A 25,200-nucleotide genomic window follows, 5' to 3' on the forward strand; every position below is an offset into this window, starting at 1 on the left:
CTAGAACCCTAGTCCCAGATCGGTTCACTTGGAGACTATCCCATCGGTACAGATCCCTCCAGTTCCAAAACTGATGCCAGTGCCCATGAAATTGAACCCCTCTTCCCCATGCTACTCCCTTAGCCATGTGTTTATTTCCCTAATTTTCTTATCTCTAAGCCAATTTGCATGTGGCTCAAGCAAGTAATCTGGAGATTATGACCCTCGAGGACCTGTTCCTTAATTCTGTTCCTGTAATGCCCAAACAGGCCCTCTATCCTAGCCTTGCCTATGTTGTTCGTCCCTACATGGGCCACAACAACTGGACCTTCCCCCTCCCACTCCAATATCCTTTCAAGCTGGTCAGAGATGTTCCCGCACCCTGGCAGGGGGCAAGCAACACACCATGCAGGACTTCTGATCCGGCTTGCAAACGATACTCTCTGTCCCCCTAATTATAGAATACCTATAACTACCACTTGTCTTTTTCCTCCCCCCTCTTTGCTATCTGTCTTTATATTCTGTTCCTAGTTCCAGATCGGTTCACTTGGAGACTATCCCATCGGTACAGATCCCTCCAGTTCCAAAACTGATGCCAGTGCCCATGAAATTGAACCCCTCTTTCCCATGCTACTCCCTTAGCCATGTGTTTATTTCCCTAATTTTCTTATCTCTAAACCAATTTGCCACAACAACTGGATCTTCCCCCTCCCACTCCAATATCCTTTCAAGCTGGTCAAAGATGTTCCCGCACCCTGGCAGGGGGCAAGCAACACACCATGCAGGACTTCTGATCCGGCTTGCAAACGATACTCTCTGTCCCCCTAATTATAGAATACCTATAACTACCACTTGTCTTTTTCCTCCCCCCTCTTAAATGGCCTTCTGCACCATGGTGCTGTGGTGGGCTGGCTCATCGTTCCCGCAACCCTGTTCCTCATCCATACAAGGAGCAAGTATCTTGTACCAGTTGGATAGGGTCAAAAGCTGAGGCTCCTCCATTCCTGAACTCAGGATCCCCCTACCTGCCTCACTTGCAGTCACACCCTGTTGTCTCTCATCACTGATTGAATTTTAATTATTTAATCTACCAGGCGTGACTGCCCCCTGAAACAAAGCGTCCAGGTAACTCCCCATCCGGATGTACCGCAGTGTTTGAAGCTCAGATTCCAGATCATCAACTCTGAGCTGGAGCTCCAGCAACCAACACTTGCTGCAGATGTGGTCACTGCCGTTCTCAATGGAATCAGCCAGCTCCCACTTCATACAGCTACAGCGCATCACCTGCCCAACCATCTCTGCTTAGTTAGTACTTTATTACTTTATATGAACTTGAGTTAAATACTTCCTAACACTTCTCTGCTATGATCTTTTTCAAATAACCAACAAATATATACATTAAAAAAGAAAATCCTTAATCAATTACATGGGACAGAAAAAAATAGGAAAACCTTACCTTACCAACACACCACAGAATTTTTTTTTGGTTAGAGAAGGATGGTGGGTGGGAGACACTACGCGTGTAGTGTCTCTGGTGCAGGCACTACCCAAACATTTTCCCGGCAGCCCCCTGGTCCTCACTGTTGTGTCTCCCTCTGCCGCTGAAAACTGGGGATAGGTAATAAATGCTGGTCTAGCCCTTGATGCCCACATCCCATGGATTTTAAAAAAAGCCTATGTGAAAATCAAGGTGTCCAAAAATTCATTATTATTATGATCTTTCATGTGTCAATATAAGTTGAGTAAAGTTTATGTTATTAGAACTGGAAAAGTTTAGGCCATCAAGAATTGTGAAAGGTTCATGCCACTGATCTCTGAAGGGAATGGTAAGATTATCTCCAAGGTCCAAGGAAAAGAAACTGGGAGGAATTCATTAACCAAAACACCTAGAGTTATGATATGAGTGAAATTTCTGTGGAATTAAATATTTGTTAAAGGATAGTATTGAGAAACAAGTTAAAACCTTGTTTTGCTGTTTGTATTAAGATTTTTCCAACTGTCTCATATCTTTGTTTTGTGTAGTGAATGTGTTCTATTGTTAAAAAAACATCTGCAGATGTATGTACATATGTGTCAGTGACTAACTATAACACAATCACATCACTATTCACAGTCCAAGCCGCCCAAACTAAAATCTTGAAATATCTGAAATCAGCATAGCCTTGGTTCTGAGTGTGCTGGATCTGAAGTGCCAGCCTTTTCTTCTGCTGTACCAGTTACAGCTGTCACTCTAATTGTACAAGCCCCCTGTAATGCTTAAACATCGCATTAACTTCATTCTTCCCCTCCAGTAGAATAGTGTGAACAGATACAGTAAAGTTTGAATGTTCCTTTTTCTAATTTTCCCATCCACATCAAAGGTGATGTTTGTGCTTTATGGTTCTGTTAACCCCTGCCACCCTTTGATAATTCGATAAGTGGCTTTTGTTATGTGCCAATCGTTCATCAGGCTCCCTCGGCAATCTCAAGGCAATTAGGCAGTAAAAGGAACAAAATTGAGAAGCTTTTGAACAGGCATTAGTATATTACAGTAATCATGAAGTGTAACTGTCAGCTGTGACTCAGTTGGCAACAATCTTGCTTGTGAGTCAGAGGGATCCGGCTGTTCTTGTACATGAATCACTAAAGGTTAGCATGGAGTTATAGCAAATGATCAGAAAAGGACTAGGACCTGGTGTACTCTGTGCCGTTTTGGTCTCTGTACACAAGGAGGGTTTTATTTACAATGAAAACAGTTCATAGAAGGTTCACAAGACTGATTGTTAGGATGAAGTGTGTCCTATGAGGAATAGTTGAGATGGTTGGGCCTTTAATGGCAGCTCACTACCACCATCTCGAAGGCAATTACGGATGGACTGTAAAAATGCCACTATTGCCAATAAGTTCAATTCAGATGAACATTACCTCACAACCCGCCAAGTGATGTCCACTCCAGTTCCAAATGTGGGCCAGAATATCAAGTAACCTGTTCTGTTTACCTCCTTTTTACATCCAGTAGAATAGGCAGGTGGGACCTCAGTTTAACTGGCCATGAGGCACGGTGGAGATAACTAAGCTTTCTGTTCCTCTTTTTGTAAAAGATCCTGTAGTGTCAGTTCACCCACCTGATGGAGCATTAAGTCTCAATTCAGTACCTCACTACAGCGTCAGCCCATTTGTTGTACTGCATTCTTGAGATGGTAATTTCTACAATCTACTGCCTCCTGATAAAATCGTAAGAAACAGAAGCAGGAGTTTTGACTTGTGCACTTATTGCTTGTGATTCAGTTGCCAGCACTCTTGTGCTGTGTTGCAAGATTCTGGGTTAAACTCTCAAGTCAGGTCTCAGGCACTTCAGTGTAGTACTGAGGGAGTGCGACACTATTGGAAGGCAGTCTGGAGACTTTGAAAAGCATAACATAAATGCAAGTTCATTAGAGGCATCATTTAATGTAATTCAGAATTTCAGTTGTTCAGTATGTCTGGAATTCTTTAAATAGACCATTCCATTAAACGTGAATGATCTCCTGATCAGCAATTACAGTCTGCTACAAAAGACGTGAAATGTGAGAGATGCAATGTACAAATAAACATCCAATTGAATGAAAGTTGCAACAATTAAATATTTTTTTTAAATGTTGCATTTAAATGAAATGGGAATTTGTATTTCTGTAGTGCTGTTCGAGTGTCAATGTTTTTAATACAGCGGCTGATTTTTTTCTCTCTATTATAATCATGAAGTAGCAGCATTCACTTTGATAAGGTGGATAGGATTTCCTGGTAGAGAGCTTTGTTTGTGAAGAAGGAAGAAGTTTAATTAAAATGCTAATTTACAAAGCATGTGCCTTCCAATGTAATTTCTGGCAGTTACAGTTGGGGTGGGTGGGGGGGAGGGAGGGGGAGTGATGGGGTACTTGGACAGGACCACTAGCAGTTAACAAGCCTTTGACTTACACAATGGGGGACAATAGATCAGTCAACTAATTATCAGCCGGAGGAAAGAAAAGGCATTTCAACAGAAGTAGAAAATAGAAAAATATCTTGAAACCAAAACCATTTTAATGAATACTCAAGAAACGTTTCAAAAGGCAAAGTCTTGCATGATCGGTTTCTTTGATTTTTCAAAAAGATGATGCAATATCTGTCATTTGGTATTTGGAGAAGAATCTGTCATTTGTTTTTTAGAATGTGGAGCTTGTTGCACATAGGGCCCTAGTCTCGGCATAGCTTTACCAGATTGTAATGATCGGGGGCCTGTATGTCTTGGAGTATTGCTGCAACCTTTTGTTCATCTTCAGTAATGAACCAATCTGCCATTGAAGAATTTTGTTGTAGTAGGATTGGTTGAATGGTGTCCCTTGCTTTTCTTGTCACAGGCTGCTGTAAAGTAAGTTTATGGGATTTTTGAATGATTAGAGTCACCATCCTTTACCTCAACCCCTGTCTAAACGTGCTGATGCTACAATCCTAACTGCTTGTTTTGCAGGCAGTCTTCATATATTTCAGCTGTTCTCCACTTGCATAGCTGGTTGGTAGCTGCAGCCACCCCAACTACACTGAGGAGCCCTTTCACATGGAAGACAAAATAAATGTTTCAAAGATGGTCTCTGGCTCCATGAAGGTCTGCTCTATGAACATCAACATGGGAAACTATTGCCCAATTGTGACCAAAATGGCGATCCATCATCAAAAATGCTGTCAATTTCTGCCAGTCTCTAAGAGCAGATCCTGAGAGAGAACAGCAAAGCTGCTTGCTGCTTGTGCTAACATTCTGCCATCACCTCTGTCAATTAACACTCTGTAATCCTGTAAGAGTAAGTAAAATGGAGCTCCTGAGCTGTCTACAAACCCACAGCCCACACTGATATTTCACACAAACCCCAGTCATCCATGAGATTGAAATGACTTTGACATGAGGTGCAGATGGTGAGTTGATGTAATATTTAGATTTCCAAAAGATACTGTAATGTAGACTAATGAATAATGCCAGAGGACAAGTCACAGAATGGGTAGCTGTCCACCTGAGAGAAGGCATAGAATAGAGGTAAAAGCTACTTTTTCAGAGTGGCACACCATGGGAAGTAGAGTCCCACAAAGATCAGTGCTCGAATCACTGTTGTTCACAAGCTATATTAACAATTCAGACTTTGGAATCAAATATAATTCCAAAATTTATGAACAACAAATAGGGAGGGATAATCAATGAAAGGACAAAAGCACAGGCAGATAAGTTATAACAAAGGCAAAAATAAAAAAGTAACAAAAGCAAGCCAGATACCAGGGTTTATTTCTGTAGGGATAGAATTGAGAAATTTAGTTAAACTCTTTTGAACCCTGGTTTGACTATATTTGGAGTACTGTCTACCATTTTGGTCACGATATATAAGCTATTGACCCACCAGAGAGGATTAAAACACGTTTACAAGGTTTTTTTATTCACCTGGACAAGGGTGTCACTGGTTGGCCAGCATTTACTACCCATCCCTTAACAGTGGTGGTGAGCTGCCTTCTTGAATTGCTGCAGTCCACAAGCTGTAGGTTGACCCACAATGCCCTTAGGAGGGAATTCCAGGATTTGACCCAGCAACGATGAAGGAATGATGATATATTTCCTAGTCAAGGTAATGAGTGGTTTGGAGGAGTGTCACAGTGTGGAAACAGACCCTTTGGTCCAACTTGTCCTTGCTGACCAGACATCGCAATGTGATCTAGTCCCATTTGCCAGCATTTCACCCATATGCCTCCAAACCCTTCAGGAAGATGCAAGATTTCACCTATTGGAAATGGAGGATATGGCTTGGGTCTCTCTTGCCTTGAAAATAGTAAGCTGAGGATGACTTAGTGATTTTCAAAAGTACGAGATGTTTTGATAATTCCATGTGTAGGGCTGAGCAAGACTGGATCTCATCAATAAAAGATAATCACCAAAAAATAAAATAGACAATTTTGAAGCAACCCATCTGAGTGAATGGTAAATATGTGAAATTTGCTCCTATAATAATTGTGGTGAGTTAAAGAATTAATTTAAAGGGAAGCTGCATAAGCACAAGGGAGAAGACAATTGAGGGTCATGATAGATTTAGATGTCAAAGGATGACTAGAGAATTGAGTGGAGCACAGATGCCATTCTGCACTGGTTGGGCCAAATGGTGTGCTTCTCTGTTGAATGCTAGAGAGTCGGAATACTGCAGCATGGAAAGAGGCCATTAGACTCACTGCATTCATGCTGTTCAGCAGGCATCTAATTTCCCAGCCCTTTGCCTATCATTCATGTGCTTTTGCATGTCAGGTGCAGGGTTATTTGTCTTGTGATGGTTCCTGCCTGCTCCATCCTTTTAGGTAGAGTTCAAAATGCCCACCATCTTCTGAGTAAAATCATTTTTTCTTAAATCCCCTCTGAACCTCTTTCCCTTTACCCTCAATCTGCTAATTGACCTCTCTACTAAGTGGATTAGCTTCTTCCTATCAGCCCTATCTGTTCCCCACATAATTTTGTGGCCCTCAGTCAGGTGCCCCCGCAGCTTTCTCTGCTCCAAGGAAAACAGCACAGGCCTATGTAGTCTCCCTTTAAAGCTGAAATACCCGACCTACACAACCTCCTAGTGAATATCCTATCCACCCTCTCTAGTAATGTCGCATCCTTCCTATAGTATGAATTGCACATTGATGGGTACAGTAATTCCCTTGTTATTATCAGTAATAGTGAGATAAAGTCAAATATCCTACAGGAGATTTGAATTGAAGATCCTTCTGCTTGCTGGATTTGCAATTTGGTTGAACAGAAAAAAGACTGTTGTGGAAAGGATAGCCTTTATTCTTGTAGGGTGACGTTAATAGATGGTCATATTACAGAGGACTCAGAAATGTGATCACAGCCTCTTTGTGCAAATAATTCTAGGAATGCGGAGTACAGATTTTGATCCTTTTCTTATACTTTCCACATGATAATATGGATTGCCAAACTCATCAAGAAGTAACAAAGCTCTTGAGGACCCGGATTTGAGTAGTGAGCTCGGTCTCCACAGTTTTTTTCCTTTGTGCTCCACCGTATCCTTCTTTATTTAAAATTGGGCATCACAGGGAAATCTAGGTTAGCTTAGAAATGCTGTCTCACCTTCATTAGTCAAATTCATTAATAGCAGTGAAATATTGCATCGGGGAGAAGCCATAACGAAGATTGCATCTCTTATCCATTTGAGGCTGATTGACTTTCCAGTTACTGCATCAAGCTTATTATGTCCTGCATGTGGCATCCTTTTTAATACTGAGTTTAGCCTTACATGCCACGCTCGGCCATGTTGAAGTTTGAACTTTATCTTTTATTCCATTTCCAGTCTGTTGGCATGATTTCTTCCATTCAATTCTGGAATATTGCCCCTTATGTCCCACATCTCCACCCACACTTTCTTGCAATAATTAAAGAAACAAATCAAAGTTTCATCACCCCAAGGGTTTGTTTGCCCATCTTGTGCATTTCTGTGTTTTCCTTCCAACCCACGCAAAATTCTGTTGCGGCTATACCGCATTGTTTTATTTCCTTTATTTTTGGACTGTAGATTAAAAAGGGAAGATTGTGCAAAGATATGGCTGCAGTTTTAAAACTCATGTTTGCTGGAGCACACTGAGAGTTGTGTACAAAGTATTTTTTTCTGGAACAGTGGGAGCAGAATCAGACCCTACAAAGCTAATGGTTGAATAAAGGGAAAACTGCATGTCACTGAAGTTCTGATTGGCTCCTGACCAGATGACCATTGCTTGTGTGGGATATTGCAGCAGAGAACTGCATACCCTCAAAGAGAAAAACATCAATACGTTTCTCACTGTCTCTCCTGTGTGGTGATATTAGAAAATCTTCAGTAGTAGCTAGCTTTCAACGCTCCTTTCTTAGCAAAGCTCCTGCTGAAGGAGAGAAAAAAATGTCTTCAAAGTCAGTGAAAGGATGAATTCAAACCAGTTGTGTGCAAACAACCTTGTCTCAACAGCAAAAAACTAAAAAGGAACAGAAAGGAAGAGAAAGAAAGCAAATCGTCGACGTCTGGTCCACAGGATAGTGCTATGCAACTGTTTCTCAGAGTTTTTTTTGTTTTTGTTTCCAGGCTAAACATTCGTGTTTTGTCTATTTGTGAAGTGGAAATTTAAGAAGGCATAGACTTTATTGTAGTGCTATACGTCAGCAATTCATATTTCCTAATTGCCATTAGTTCATGCCTAACTTAGAACTTAAGACCATTCTGATCAAAGGCAAACAGTAACCTACATGAAAATAATTACTGTGCGCTATTCTTCTTAGAGTACAACAGGATTATGGAACTGACACCACTCCTCCATTTTCTTCCCATTTCCATTCCATTTGGTGGCATTGTTCTATTACAGCATTATGAATGCCCTATAGCTCATCTTCAATATGGCTGTAGGTGGCATCCAATTTTAATTCTCAATTTGGGCATCATATGGCTTGGAAAAACACTCAACCCTCCAAATAAGCTCCAACTACTCAGCATGTTACTCTGTTGATCTTCCACTTAACTGAGTTGACAGTTGGCTCCCCAGCATCTGTTTCAAAACATGGCTGTCAGTTTTAAATCCCACAGTGGCTTCACTTCATCTCAACTTCATTATTTACCAAAGTCTTGCATATCCTCTGTTGCTCCCTCTGTGGTTTTAAAACAACCTCTTCAACCACACTAGTCACTCTTCACTATCTGCTTATGTCCACTAATTTCATGTAAAACATCTTGGATGTTTGTTGCATCACAAATATTTCGCAAGTATAAATTGTAATTGCTTAGTACTCTTCCGCACAGTTTATCTCACATAATTATCTCTAGTTAAAGACATGAAAAGAGCTTTAAGGCCAGTCCAGTTCTGGCACTCAAGGGAGCAACATTTGTGCTTGTAATTATTGTTTTTGTTGTGTGTATCAGCAAGCTACAGTCTGATAAAATCCCAGTGGTCAATTACAAGATGCTTAGATTGACTCCTATATAATTTCCAGCACCACACACTCTTGACTCCTATATAATCCCCTCCAATTGCTGTTTGAGATGGCTTGTGCCATTAACTGCAATCGGAATGCAGAGGATATCTTGCACATAATAACAGGCAGTATTTGGGTTGCTTTGTGAATGTAACATCTGGTCTGTATTCTACTAATTATCTTGGACTTAGCAAGCCGAAGTGGCTTACAATTGTCAAAGGAAATTGTTTGGCATCAACTCTTGATAGTATGAATGATAATGGCCACTGAAGTGAAGGTTTCCTATTTGATTCAGGTGACTCTTTGAGCAGTTTACATGTTTGTATTTTCTTTAAATCATTAATAGAATGTGGGTGTCACCTGTTGATTCAACATTTATTGCCCGTGAACTGAATGGCTTGCTAGGCCAATTTAGAGGACATTTGAGGGTTAACCTCAATGCTATGTATCTGAAGTCATATGTGGATCTAACCAGGTTAGAATAGCGGATTTCCCTCCCTAAAGGACATTAGTGAGCCAGATGCATATTTGTGATAATTCAGTGGTTATATGGTCGCTAATAGACATTTTAAATTTCAGATTTCTATTAAAATCATATTTCACCATCTTCCAACTGTATAAGCGTTAGTCTGGGATTCTGGGTGACTAGTGACATTACCATTATATATGACATTATCATTTACAACTAAGTCACTGCTTCCCCTTACCTTGGATACATTCTTTCTTCATATAGTTCAAAATAAGTTTTGAAAAAAACAAATGCAGTTTAAGTGAAAGGGGTAATTACAAGTTTTTGGTTTGTTCCTGTTGATTGGCAACCTTAATTTCTTTCTCACCCACTCTAACCTGTCTCCCTCTGAACATTCTGTACTGCATTCTCTTAGGTCTCACCCTGACTTTATCAAAACTGCAGGTAATGGTGGGGCTGTTGTTTGGCGTCGCAGCATCTGCCTTGCAGAGGCTAATCCTCAATTTCAGATATTTCCTCCTATTTCTCCCAGACCAAAACATCACTATTGGACATCAAGCTGTTATTTCCAGGACTATCACTGATCTCATCTCTGCAGATATCCTCTCCACAGTTTCCCATCTTATTGTCGCCCAACCCTGTGCATCTTGCTTCTACCTTCTTCACAAAATCCACAGATGGCTACCCTAGACTACCCATCATTTCAGCTTGTTACTTCTCCACTGCACTTATTTTTTCTACTTTGACTCTTTATCGCCCCATGTTCAGTGAGCACACAAAACACAACACTCTCTCCAGTGCTACTACTTCCTGCTGTCATTCGGATTGGAAAAATTAATCAATTTTTGTTTCCAGTTTCCATCCTCCTCATCTTCACAGGTCCACCTTTTGACTCCACCCTTTCCTGATTTCCTGTTTTCATTTTATGAGGATAAGCAGCTCGCTAGTGTCCACTACAGATCTACTGACTTTCACAGTTACTTTGGCTACACCTCCTCATCCCCTGTTTCCTCTAGGAATTCCATTCCATCTTCCCAATATCTGTCACATCTGATTCAATGATACTACCTTTCACTGCCTCTGCCCCCGTCTTTCCTCACTTGACAATTTTTTCCCCATCTCCCATTTCCTACACTTCTGTCTTCACCCCTTACTCTCTCATAGAACAGAGATAGGATTCCCCTCGTCCTCATACAAGTCTCCACAAGCAAAGAATCATGCGCTAACATTTCTGCCACCTCCAGCAAGATACAACCACCAAACACATCTTCCTCTACATTCCACTGAGACCATTCATTCAACTATACCCTGTTTACTCATCTATCAGCGCTAATACTTCTTTAGACCCCTCTCCTCTCAGTGTGATTGCAGAAGGTGTAACACTTACACTTTCCCCATCTTTGTCCAAGGCCCCAACCACACATTCCACATAAAACAGCAATTTACTTATACTCTTATCAATCTCATCTACTGTGTTTGCAGCTTGCAATGCAGTCTCCTTTGCATTGACAAGACCAAAAGTAAATTGAGTGACCTGTTTGCAGAACATCTCTGTTCTGTCTAATAGAATGACCCTAACCTTCTAGTTGCTTTACATTTCAACAGACCATCTTGCTCCTATGCTAACATCTCAGTGTAGAAGCAGATATGATGGCAATGTTTAAGAGGCATTTAGACAGACACATGAACAGAGAGTAGAGGGTGATGGACCATATTCAGGCAAGTGGGATTAGTTTAGAATAGCATATTGGTTGGCACAGGCCTGGTGGGTTGAAGAGCATGTTCCTATGCAACACTGTTCTATGTTAGGCCTGCTGCATTATTCCAGCAAAGCTCAGTACAAGTTGGAGAAACTCCTCATTTTCCACTTGGGCACTTTACAGCCTTCAGGACTGTAGGACTCAATATGGAATTCAACTGTGTTGTTCTGGTTTTGCTCCTTTTCACACCTATCATTAACATCTATTTTACATCCTCATCGATCCTTACTGCTAACATATCTTTTGCCTTTTGCAATCTGTTTTATTTGCAATCTGTTCCACTTGCTTCTCTCCCCCTTCTGTCAACAGCATAAAAACCACCATTTTCCAAACCCTTTCGGTTGTGAAGATGTGCCATATTTGCCTCAGTGCTGTCAAACTTGCTGAAGTTTTCTAACATTTTCAGTTTCTGTTATAGATAATGCTTGCATTATTAGCAAGAGATCCATATGGGACATGAGGAAAAAACATTTATGCAGCCGTTATGATCTGGAATGCAATGCCTTGGAGGGTAATGATATCAGATATTATAATTATTTCCAATAGAGATTGAGATCTAAATGTTATCAGGAAAAGCAGGCCGCTTGGAGTTAATTATTTAGCTGTTCTAAAGACCTGGCACAGATGTGATGTATCAACTGTTCTTCTGTGCTGTCTGATTTTCTGATTATGGTGCAGCTAGAGACAATTAACGATAGTGCTTCCTGACAAACACAAATACTTGAAGAAATCGTGTTGTGGTAGCACTGGGCAGGCCACTCATTACATGTTTCTGGTGAAGTCTTAACTGTATCAAACTCCTGTCAAGAAGTAGACCACTAAGTACTGATTCCTGGAGATAATTCCACAGGCAAGGGAAATGTGCATTAAATATTGCTCTGGGTGAGGATTTTATTGAGCATGGAATGGGGCATTATCATCTCCATGAATCTGTATGGCTGCATACAAGGCAGTCTGTCACTGGTTTGCTGTATATAACAATATCTTGTATTTATGTTGTGCCTTTAAGGTAATAAAGCATTCCATCACAGAGAAATTTACGGGAAGAAGTGAAAGGATCTTTCTGTCAGACTTTTAACAAATTTACTACTTGACCGTAATGCTTTCTTTACCCTGTACTGGTTGGGTGTAATGGAACAAGAATGTAAGGAATAGGAACAGGAGTAGACCATCTGGCCCATCAAGCCTGTTTGGCCATTCAATAAGATCATGGCTGAGCTTTTCGTGGATTCAGTTCTACTTACCTGCCCGTTCGCCATAACCCTTAATTCCTTTACTGTTCAAAAATCTATCTATCTTTGCCTTAAAAATATTCAACAAGGTAGCCTCAACTGCTTCAGAGGGCAGGGATCCACAGATTCACAGCCCTTTCGGTGAAGACGTTCCTCCTCAAGTCAGTCCTAAATCTGCTTCCCCTTATTTTGAGGCTGTGCCCCCTAGTTCCAGTTTCACCTGCCAGTGGAAACAGCCTCCCTGCTTCTATCTTATCTGCTCCTGTCATAATTTTATATGGTTTTATAAGACAACCCCCCCCCCCCCCAAACTCATTCTTCTAAATTCCAATGTTTAATAGTCCCATTCTATTCAATCTCTCCTAATAAGTCCACCTTCTGAACTCTGGAATCAACTTAGTGAACCTCCTCTGCACCCCCTCCAGTGCCAGTACATCCTTTTTTAAGTAAGGAGACCATGATTGTGCACAGTACTCCAGGTATGGCCTCACCGGCACCCTAGACAGCTGCAGCATAGACTCCCTATTTTTGAACTCCAACCCTCTAGTGATAAACGACAATATTCCATTTGCCACCTTAATTATCTGCTGCATCTGCAAACCAGCAAAATGCAAAATTTTGAAGATACTGAAAATGAAAGCAGGAATTGGAAACCTGAAATTTGAAGCACGTACCTGATAAGTTATCCTTCTTTTTCTCCCACAGGTGATGCCTGATGTATTGTTTGCCCTGTTTTTAGTTTTAGCTGTAACTGAAAAGAATTTCACTTCTTGCATTGAAAAGGTTGATTAACCATAATTAGTCATGTTTGTTTTTGGTATACTTTCTGTTGAAGTGCCCAGTTTTTGATCGGAAGAGAGAAAATCCACTTACACCCATTTTATAAATGAGTGCAGGCCTGGGATCCTACTGACTGATACCATTTCTCCAAATAATAAGGAACCTTTCTGCTCATTGTGACTGGCATCACCATGCTACTTGTCCTTTTGAGCTTCATTCAGTCCCTTTAAAGCTCCAACTTTGCTATTCCACATCTTTTTAATTCTCCCTGCATTTGCAGTGAGCCCAAAATTCTACCAACTTCTACTGTATCTTCATCATTTCTCTTAACCTCAGGTCTGTGCTACAAAGTCATCTCCTGTATTTGCCAGCTACCAGCTTTTAAAGCTAATTTTTGCTAGCAGATAATCACTACCTGTGGATGTTTTTTTCTCAACTTAGATGCCCTTTTTGCTTTTCCCTTTATTAAATTTACATAAACATTTGTTAATTTTCAGCATACGCTGAAAAAATAGGGTGATAATCCTTGTGGACAAACAAGTTCATTTTTCTCCTGAATTGCAGATATGAAAAGGCTCCTTGGGTTAACAGTTTATCAGAGGGTTATTTCCATTTGCAGTGCTTCTGTACTGACTATATTGTGTAAAACGTTTCCTCATTTTGGGGACTGTGCGGTGTATGATGGTTTTAAAAAATGCTTATCATAAAAGTAAAGGTTATTTGAATAAAGTAAAATTGGTGTTTATAGTTGTCTTCCAAGTACAGGGTTAAACAAATCGTTAATTCTGCATTCTAATTCTGTTGTGGATTGCCTACTCTCTCCCACCCTATCTAAACTTGAGCTCATGTGCAACTCTGCTTCCTGCCCACTAGTCTCATTCACCCATCACGCTTCTATTTACTGACATATGTACATTTGAAGGAACAATCCAACACTCAATCTCCAGTGGCTTCCATCTTTATAGTCTCTCCATTATACTGATTCTGCCACTTGAACATCCCCAGTTATTAATTGATCCACAATTAGCAATCAGATATTTAGCTGCAATGCAAGCTCTGGAATTTCCTTGCTCATAATCTGCTCTTCTAATCTTTTAAGCAGTCACCCTAGATCTAGCTCCTGAAGTTTTTCATGATCCTGTTTGGTTCTGAGGCAGATTTTGTTTTTATTTTAAATATCTTGGCGTGCTTTTACTATGTTAAAAGTTCAATGCAATTGGTTGTTCAAAAATACATGAATCTTGAAAAAGATGCTTTTTTAAAATCTAACAGAAGAGCTTGTGTTTGTTTAGCATTTTTCACAGATCCAGGATGCCCTAAAGCACTTTACAACCAGTGAAGTACTTTTGTAAAGTAGTCACTGGTGTAGATGATATAGCAGTTAATTTTCCCAAAGAGAGATTAATTTATAAAGGCAGTTAATCTATAGCATTGTTGGCTGAGGAATGGATTTTGGCTACCGAAAAATTCCTCAGTTTTCCTGAAATAGTGCCTTATATCTGCTTGAGAATACAGTGAATATCTTGTTAAAAAGGCAAAAATAAATACTTCTGGGCTACACTGGATTATAAACCTGTTCCGGATAATGGATAAAAATTAAAATTACTCTATTCCAGTAGCTATGTCACTATGACTGTTTAATCAAACATTGTACTGATCTTTAAAATTATTAATCTGTTTTTTATTAGTTCTTAAAGTAAATTTGTTTCACCAACAGCAAATTTTCCATGGTATCTCTGCTGTATTTTTCCATGGTATCTCTGCAGCAGGTTTCCTGTTAATTGTTTGACAATTTTGCATACTGACATTTTGAATTTCTAATGATCTGAAACTCATCAAGCGTTTAAAAAATTGTATATGCCCAGATTGCGTTTCCACCTAGTTGAGCTTGTCCAAGAAGGATGTGACATTCCTTGTCCAGAGGTGAGGTTACTATGAATGAGTGTGAGGTTTGCAATAAAGGTTTATGAGCAGTGTCCTTGTTCAGTCTTTCATTTTCAATGACATCAGTGATATCATTTCAAATAGGAAGTATTGGAAAAGCATAGAGGGTTGATTAAAATACAGAACTGTTGGCCAAGTTCATCACCAAAAATAGTTTGTTGGAATGGTTATGTAAAAACACCCCAGTCTGCTATGAATTAAACATGTTTCTTTTCTGTGTATTACTGGCTAGTGTACCATGAGTTGGATAATCTATCTTCAATATAGTAAATTCTCAGAATGCCCACTATGCTAATCAGTTTTGATCATGGAACATACACTGTGTGAGTTAACATGAAGATTCAGATCAAAGGTTGTATTATGTTTACTTGCATGTGAAGCAAAGCAAGACGAAGAAAGCATAAACAAGGTGTAAAAGCAACAGTGTGAAGGAGGTGCTATCTCCCATCTCCACCTCCAAGCTCACCTTTGGGGATGGGCATTAAATTTGCCCAAATACGACTCCTTTAAATGTTTGTGACTAGAGTCCAAATGTTTACACTAATGACACTGTAACAAAGTATTCTGTACATCAACTTTCTGCATAAAAACAATCCTAACTTCCTTACAGTTTTAATTTGATAATTGCTTGCCACCCACTGCTCAATCTGAAAAATTAATTTGTTTTAAGCATTCTATGAAGATCCTTCAACAATTTTAAAAGATGCAGTTGCATCTCTCCATAGGCCAGTGAAATTAATCCCAGTATCTCGTTTGGTTATTCATGCATAACTGTTGTTTCCCACCCTTGGCTTATAGAGTCTTAGAAATTAGCGAGTTTGAGAAGACTTGTAGCTCAAGTTGAGGTTCTGGATGTAAGTTTGCTCACTGCGCTGGAAGGTTCATTTTCAGATGTTTTGTCACCATACTAGGTAAAATAATCAGTGACCCTCTGGTGAAGCACTGATGGTATGACTCAATTTTTAGTGTGTTTAGGTCTCCTTGGGTTGGTGATGTTGTTTCCTGTTCTTTTTCTCAGGTGTTGGTAAATGGGATCCAAGTCAATGGATTTGTTGATAGAGTTCTGGTTGGAGTGCCATAGAGATGTACAGCATGGAAACAGATCCTTCGGTCCAACTCATCCATGCCAACCAGATATCCTAACATAATCTAGTCCCATTTGCCAGCACTTGGCACTAAACCCTATTCATATATCCATCCAGATGCCTTTTAAATGTTGTAATTGTACCAGCCTCCACCACTTCCACCTTCCATTTTCGGTTAGATTCACACATGTATTGGGACACAATTTTAACCCTTTCACCACACCCTCTCACCCTAAACCTATGCCCTCTACTTCTGGACTCCTCCATCCTAGGGAAAAGGTTTTCTCTATTTATCCTATCCATGCCCTTCATGACCTTATAAACTACTAAAACGTCACTCCTCAGCTTCCGACACTCCAGAGAAAATAACCCTAGCCTATTCAGCTGTTAAGTTTTTTTTTCCTGAGATTCTTATGTACTTGATGCAATTGCAGCATGCCAACTTCTGTGAACAACCAAGTTTTATTAAGCACAGTACAATACAAGCTTTGGAGAAACCCTGAACATTCTTCACCATGCTTGCGAGTTGTGTCCAGGGGTCTCTGGAGGAACCTTTCAACACACACCTCACAAGGCTTATGGGTTGTGGCAAAAGCTCTCTCTGAACAAAGGAAACAGTCCTTCCTTTATAGAAAATCTCCACATCACAATTAGCAATGCCCACAAGACATCCCCCAGTCACTCCCTCACAGTCATCTGCCACTCAAGACACAAAGCAGTGATCACCTCACCCCCCCCCCAGAAACAGTGTAATGTAAATCATCCTTAATGGTCAAATCTGTTGCAAATAGTTTTTTTATAACTATGGGGGAGTAGTCAAATTCCAACTGGAATGTTCTTACTGATTTCTGAATAGGGGATGAAAAATGTAAATCACCCCTGAATGGCAAGGGATGGGAATACAGACCTCCCACATTCCACCGGTAAGACAAAGACACACCACCCTACCCCCAGGGCATTCAATTTCTTGCAGGTCAGCAGAGCAAATTAACTTTTTAATATCACACAGCCTCTCCCTATAGCTCAAACCCTCCAACCCTGGCAACATCCTTGTAAATCTTTTCTGAGCCCTTTCAAGTTTCTCTGCATCCTTCTGATAGGAAGGAAAGGAGACCAGAATTGCACACAACATTTCAAAAGTAGCCTAATCAACATCCTGTACGGCCGCAACATAACCATCCAATTCCTGTACTCAGTGTTCTGACCAATAAAAGAAACCATACCAAACAACTACTTCACTATCCTATCTGCCTGTGACATTATTTTCAAGGAGCTATGAACCTGCACCCCAAGGTCTCTTTGTTCAGCAACACTCCTTAGGACCTTATCATTAAATGTATAAGTCCTGCTAAGATTGCTTTTCCAAAATGCAGCACCTCGCATTTATCTGAATTAAACTCCATCTGCCATTTCTCAGCTTATTGGCCCGTTTGATCAGGATCCCGTTGTACTTTGAGGTAACCTTCTTCATTGACTTACCCCTCCAATTTTGGTGTTATCTGCAAACTTATTAACTATATTCCTTATGTTCACATCCAAATTATTTATGTAAAGGACGAAAAGTAGTGGACCCAGCACCGATCCTTGTCGCACACCACAGGACACAGGGCCTCCAGTTTGAAAAGCAACCCTCCACCATCACTCTGTCTTCTACCTTTGAGCCAGTTGTGTATCCAAATGGCTATTTCTCCCTGGATTCCATGAGATCTAACCTTGCTAACCAGTCTCCCATGAGAAAACTTGTTGAATTAGATTAGATTAGATTAGATTAGATTAGATTAGATTTAGATTAGATTAGATTAGATTAGATTAGATTAGATTAGATTACTTAGTGTGGAAACAGGCCCTTCGGCCCAACAAGTCCACACCGCCCCGCCGAAGCGCAACCACCCATATCCCTACATCTACCCCTTACCTAACACTACGGGCAATTTAGTATGGCCAATTCACCTGACCTGCACATCTTTGGACTGTGGGAGGAAACCGGAGCACCCGGAGGAAACCCACGCAGACACGGGGAGAACGTGCAAACTCCACACAGTCAGTCGCCTGAGGCGGGAATTGAACCCGGATCTCTGGCGCTGTGATGCAGCAGTGCTAACCACTGTGCCACCGTGCCGCCCACAATGCCTTACTGAAGTCCATATAGATCACATCTACCCCTCTGCCCTCATCAATCCTCTTTGTTCCTTCTTCAGAAAACTTGATCAAGTTTGTGAGACATGATTTCCCACGCACAAAGCCATGTTAACTATCCTTAATCAGTCCTTGCCTTTCCAAATACACGTAAATCCTGTCCCTCAGGATTCACTCCAACAACTTGCCCATCACCAACATCAGGCTCACTGGTCTATAGTTCCCTGGCTTGTCCTTAACACCTTTCTTAAACCGTGGCACTACGTTAGCCAACCTCCAGTATTCTGGCACCTCACCTGTGATTGTCAATGATACAATTATCTCAGCAAGGGGCGCAACAATCATTTCCCTAGCTTCCCACAGAGTTGTAGAGTACACCTGATCAGGTCCTGAGGATTTATCCACTTTTATGCTTTTCAAGACATCCAGCACTTCCTCCTCTGTAGTATGGGCATTTTTCAAGATGTCACCATCTATTTCCCCACATTCTATATCTTCCATGACCTTTTCCACAGTAAACACTGATGCAAAATATTCGTTTAGTATCTGCCCCATCTCCTGCGGCTCCATACAAAGGCTGCCTTGCTGATATTTGAGGGGGCCTATTCTCTCCTTTGTTACCCTTTTGTCCTTAATGTATTTATAAAAGCCCTTTGGATTCTCATTAACTCTAACTTTTTAAAATAAAACTATCTCGTCCCCTTTTTGCCCTCGTAATTTAAAGCCCATTTTAGCATGGGTTGTTCCAAATTGTGGATATGGGTGGAATTCTGACCTAAACAATGTATTTCATAAATATTTTGCTTTATCTACCTGCCTCAATTGTCAGGAAATTATGTATTTGGATCCCCTAGGATTCATATACACTCAAACTGAAAACAGTATTGTGAATTACCTCTCTCTTTTCCAGCTTAATTTTCTGCCTATTGTGTTAACTTGTCAAAGCCTTTTTGAAGTTTCTCAGTATTCCTTGCTGCTTGCAAACTGCCTCACTTACCTACCAATGCCCTTGAGAAGGTAGTGGTGAGTTGATTGCTGCCTTGAACAATTGCACACCATACGTCGTAGATACACACCCACAGCTGTTAGAGGTGGGATTTCCAGATTTTTGACCAGTGAAGGAATAGTATTATCATTCAAAGTCAGAATGTTGTTTGTCTTGGATGGGAACTTAATGTCCTTATTCTTCTGTCATCAGTAGAGATTGTGAAGATACTGTTGAAGGAACCTTGGTGAATTGCTTTGTTCATGTTGTAGATGATGTTCACTGCTGCTACCACTTTGTTGTTGGAAGGAGTGGATGGTGGGTGGGTGTGTGCATCCGTTCATGCTGTAAACTAAAATGGGTCTAGTCTTGATCTCTGGGGTGCAGTCCATTAATGCTCATTTGCTCTTTCTGTTTGTAAGAAGAATTATATCGATGCTTTGCAATACACAGCTGTTGTGCTATTTTGTGGGGTGCAAAAGGGATGGACTGTTTGTTTAACAGTTGTGGACTGTTCCACTAATTATCAGGAGAATTGATATTGGGAGTTATATCACGATAACTATACAGGTAGCAAGGGTAGAAATCTAACCTGAGAGGGGATTCTTTAGTCAAATTGAATTGGGATTTTTTTAAATTATGGCCCAGGCAGCTTTCTTTTCACTTACTGACTATTTAAGGCTTTACAGCACTGAATGTGTTTCTCATATCGAATAAAAATAGGCAATTCATTTCATGTTTCTGGAAGTGAAAACTGGTGTCGTAAGGGAGACCAAATACCTGAAATCATTTAGTGGCTGGAATCTCACATCACCTGGTCAAAACTTGGTTCACCATCTCTATTCCTTTCTGCGTTATGGAACTTGAACCTACATCCATGTTCCAGTTCGTAAAATGACAAATTTCTTGTATCTTTTCCCTTTCATAGTAATTTAAAAAAAAATTTTTTGGTGACCTCATTCATTGACATAATAACAAATTGTGATTGGTTCCACTACATGTTTGTTATTTTCTGGATGATTTCTGAACTTTTAAAGAATAAATATCAGTCAGTTGTTCATATGGATTCTGACAGGCAATTTAATATCACTAAAATGTGGATGATTAAATCTGATTTTTCAGCGATTTTATTTTTGGCTCCAGAATTTTGCTGACGCAATGAGCTCAAGTAATGCAGACCCTGTAATATTATCCACATAGAATGCTGTAGGACTAGAATGATGCTGAGATATTGCAGTTTGAAGTAACTTGATAATCTTTATAGAATAAATGGGCTGGCAGATTTGGTTCTGCAAATCTGAACTATCTCCCATCATTCTAACAATTTCGTGGAATGTCCAACTTTTGTGGGTTGTTGAACAGCACTCTAAACAACCTCAGTAGCCTGTGTTAATTCACATGGATACCATCCCACATGTCAAATCCTGTTTATCTTATGGGGCATCATGATCCCGTTGGTCCAAAATTCTGCACTTCTGCATGTTCTCCTGTGCTTATTGTGTTATGTTTTGGCCTTTTCAAAATAAATTTCATTCATTTTTCATTACTACTGTGAGGTTCAATTTGAAATCCTCACTTTTTGATACAAAGTTGTGCATTTCCATTGATATGAAGTGGAAAATTATTATACCAGATAAAATATTTGTGTATTTTTATGTTTGTCTTGGTGACTTGTGTTGGTTGATGCCCTTCATATGAAGCATGCAGTAATAGTATTGAGGGCATAAATAGCATACTTAAACTCTGAGGCTACCTCTTTCTGCACATCCCAGTCTGCCCAGAGTATTTTTTACCTCATCATTGTGAAATTACCTGTATTAATATTGCTGTGGAATTGCCAGGATCTATCAAACAATCCTCAATGAGGTTTCTTTTTTTTTTTTGCAGGTTGCCATGGTTGAAGTACAGCTGGAGATGCAGTACAACTATCCCAAGTTTCTGCTCATTGCTTTCAGTGCCTGCACAACAGTACTGGTTGCTGTCCACCTCTTTGCCCTGCTGATCAGCACATGCATCCTTCCTAACGTGGAAGCTGTCAGCAACATTCACAATCTCAATTCTGTCAACGAGTCGCCCCATGAGCGCATGCACTACTATATCGAGCTAGCTTGGGGTTTCTCAACTGCTCTCGGCATTTTACTGTTTCTCACGGAGGTGGTACTGCTTTGCTGGATCAAGTTTCTACCAGTAGACAAAGCTGTAATGAATGACAAGGAAACTGGTCCAGTCCAGGCAGGAGACGGACACACTGGGTGGAATGCAGCTTTGGCATCCACTATCATCATGGTACCTGTGGGCCTTATTTTTGTGATTTTCACAATACACTTTTACCGTTCACTGGTAGGGCATAAAACAGAGCGCCACAATCAAGAGATTGAAGAGCTGCATAAACTGAAGGTGCAACTGGATGGTCATGACCGGGTCCTGCAAATGGTTTGAAATAGTTGAAAATGACAAAAATAAAAGATTTAATTCCTCGACCATCCTGGGATCTGGGCTTCTACAGACGCTCTCATTGCAAGTGCCAAGTGGCCGCGTGTTTATTCAGGAATCCAGGTTTACAGCTGTGGCTTTTAGTTATCTTTGTGGTTACAGCACTTGCTGCGTTGTCTAATGAAAAAATATACCAAGGTTCATGCAACTTTCTCACTCACCAAATTGAGATGTAAAACTAGAAATATGAGGTTATCCAAAAATACTTCAGATTACTCAGATACTACACCAACTGCTGATGAAATATGATTTGAACTAAAAGGAAGCTGATTTTTTTTAATGCGTAGTTCCTTACAGGCATAAAAACTGAGCTATCACTCCAGATTGAAATGGATGCAGAGATGTTGTTCAATGCCAGGTTTTCCCTAATGCTTGTATGTTTTTTAACAGTACAAAAGTGAATGCAGGTCAGGAGTTTGGCAGAAGGACAGGGTGATGGATTTGATAACTAGGAAAACCGAATGGAGGATCCAGAAATGAGCTTACGGAATAGTGTTTGGCCTGTTTGTCGAATATGGAAACTTATCACTGTAAATTCTTCCCCTCCCTATTCTACTCCAAAATTACTAATAGTGGTTTTTATAAGTATGAAAACAAAACCAGCTTTTTCTTCTGGGTTCTTGCAGGTGTAAACGATATCCAACGCTGCTCCCAACTGGTCTGAAGAGTATTATAGTGAAATAGGGCTGCTACTTGTTCTCTGCTTTGCAGCATTACTGCTTTGAGCTAATGGTATCAAGAGCTAGCTGGAATGCAGACCCAGCCTGTGCTCCTTATTTCATGACAAGGTTTACTAATGCTGCATTGTGATGTGCCACAGTGCCTCCATTTTATTTATTAACAATAAATGATTCAAATCTTGACCTGAATCACCTCTACTGTGATGCCCCAGATAATGATGCATAGGGTGTCCACTGTTCTGATCACAGCAAGTAATGTCACCACTGATGTGGATTGAAATGGAGGCCTGTTGTCTGTTACATCCTTTGACAGAAAGGGCAATTGCTCATGACAGAAAGGGGAAATATTTTCTGATGTAAATTTAAATCCAGTTGTGGGCTATTTGGACATTGCTTACTTAATTTGTATTCATGAGATTGTCCTGCACTGGAGAGCTTAGCCCTTTATTCAGTTAAAAGTTGAAGTCTTTTAAAAGATGTCTTAATATCAGAGGTGCCAGTAGTTATTAGCTAAATTTGCACTGCTGCTTCACAGGTTTCCAGCTTCGGGATACCGTCTGTGTGGAGTTTGCACATTCTTCCTGTGTCTGCGTGGGTTTCCTTCCACATTTCAAAGATGTGCCCCTTAGGTGAATTAGCCATGCTAAATTGCCCATAGTGCTCGGTGCATTAGGCAGAGGGAAATGGGTCTGGGTGGGTTGCTCTTCATAGGGTTAGTGTGGACTGGTTGGGCCAAAGGGCCTGTTTCCACACTGTAGGGGGAATCTAATCTAATCTAAAATTAGATATCACTTAAAATATGAGTTACAAGAATAAAAGTGATATTTTCTTGCATGGGCTTTGTAGTAAATCTGGAGTATTTAAAAGCTGGCCAGTTTGAATTATGAATAAAAAAAATCAAAATGTGCCCATTTCAGACCTTATCTGTATCAGCTGCCTTTTTCAGAGGGTATGAGCTGATTATGAAAATTGGTGACATTTCATTGTTGAGTCTCACGTGGGCTGAATGGCCTTTCTGTGCCGTAATGAAACTAACACTGATTTGTGCTAAATGTTCTTTTTGAACTGATCCAGCATTTAGTCTTGAAGTGTTTAATCCTGATGAATAATCCCTTTTGAAAGGGAGAGATTTGGCTAGTAAGAGCAATTTCTATCTGAAATTTCCAGGAGGAAATTTGGCTGTAGCATCCATACTTCTCAGTCAGGGTTCAGGAGAGATGAAAATCTGTCAATTGGACTGTACAAATTGCAAAATAGAAGTTTTGAGGGCTATGAATTCAGCCCTGTTGCACACATCAAATGAGACCAATTGTTGCACGTTTGCTGTTTTGATGTTTACTTGTACAGCTTTTATGTGCTTAACAACAATTGTGGCCTTTTTACTGAAACTTTTAACTTCATCTGCTTTGATACTATTTGTGTTTTTTTAATGCATTATTGTAATGTGTTCCTTGGATCAGGCAGCATGTAATCATTTCTTAAAGCTTTCTGTGTACAATGTATTGCCAACTTTATGTTTCATATGTGAACACCTAATTGTCTTAAATCATTGAGGTCAAAAACTTCTGTTACTTGGATTGGAGAGCACTGAAGTGTGCCCTGTGCTTTATTCTGTGCTTTTTCCTGAAGAAGGGCTTATGCCCGAAACGTCGATTCTCCTGTTCCCTGGATGCTGCCTGACCTGCTGCGCTTTTCCAGCAACACATTTCCAGCTCTGATCTCCAGCATCTGCAGACCTCACTTTCTCCTGTGCTTTATTATAAAGCTTATAGTTACAGTAACTTGTAAGACAGGTACAGTTGGTATCCTGTCTGAATTCTGGACAAAGATTTTGCCTTTTTTAAAACAAATTTTCTCTTGTACAGTACTTTATTTACTATTTTCTGCTAGCAAACCTTGTACATACTTTGTATGTGGTACCATTATTGTTTTGCTACCTTGGCAATTTGTCCTGTAGCTGTTGGAGAATTTAAAGTTACATTTCAAACAAAGTATTGCAAAATAAAATATGTAGTGTCAAAAACATGAGAACTTCAATTTCTGACTTGTCATTTTGTGAATAAATTAGCCCATGGTTTCTCCTTGTCACATTTTTCTTTAGTACTCAGAGGCTCATGGGATTTTCTGGCTGAGCGAGCATTTCTTTTTGACCCCTCATTCTCACCCCTTGAGAATGCCTTGAACTGTCGTAGTCAATTTGATGTAGGTATACTAACAATGCTGTTGGGCAGGGCTTTCCAGAATTTTGACTAGCAAGAGCAAAGGAATGGTGATATGTTTCCAAGTTAGGATGGGGAGTGGTTGTAGGTGCTGATATTCCCTTGTTGCTGCGCCCTTATCCTTGTATGGTTGTGGTTGTGTGTTTGAAAGGTATTATAGAAAGTGCCTCGGTGAATTTCTGCAGTGCATTTTGTAGACGGTACATACTACAACTCAGCATTGGTGGAGGGAATATATATTTGTGGATATGTTGTGTATCCCGTAGATGGCTTTGCTTTGGATGGTGTCAAGCTGTTTGAGTTTTGTTGCATTTGCCCTCCTCACAGAAGTGTGGAGCATTCTATCACGTTTTCAACTTATTCCATGTAGACGGTGCACAGACCTTTGGAAGCTGGAGATGCATACTCACTGCAGGACCCCTATCTTCTGACCTGCTTTTATGGGCACAGTATTTATATGATTACTCCAGTTTGGTTCCTTG

The 25,200-nt window shown here is 40.2% G+C and overlaps 1 protein-coding gene across 1 annotated transcript in view; it reads left to right on the forward strand.

Annotated features, from left to right (window-relative positions):
• orai2 (ORAI calcium release-activated calcium modulator 2) overlaps nucleotides 1–23,091 on the forward strand; it is a 50,836-nt gene extending 27,745 nt beyond the window's left edge. The window contains exon 2 of the mRNA XM_043718758.1: nucleotides 21,214–23,091. Coding sequence (XP_043574693.1) covers nucleotides 21,214–21,765 — 552 coding nt within the window. The 3' untranslated portion in view covers nucleotides 21,766–23,091. The remainder of the gene's footprint in view (nucleotides 1–21,213) is intronic.
• The last annotated feature ends 2,109 nt before the right edge of the window (nucleotides 23,092–25,200 follow it).

This window comes from Chiloscyllium plagiosum, chromosome 28 (assembly GCF_004010195.1).
Source record: "Chiloscyllium plagiosum isolate BGI_BamShark_2017 chromosome 28, ASM401019v2, whole genome shotgun sequence".
NCBI lineage: Eukaryota > Metazoa > Chordata > Chondrichthyes > Orectolobiformes > Hemiscylliidae > Chiloscyllium > Chiloscyllium plagiosum.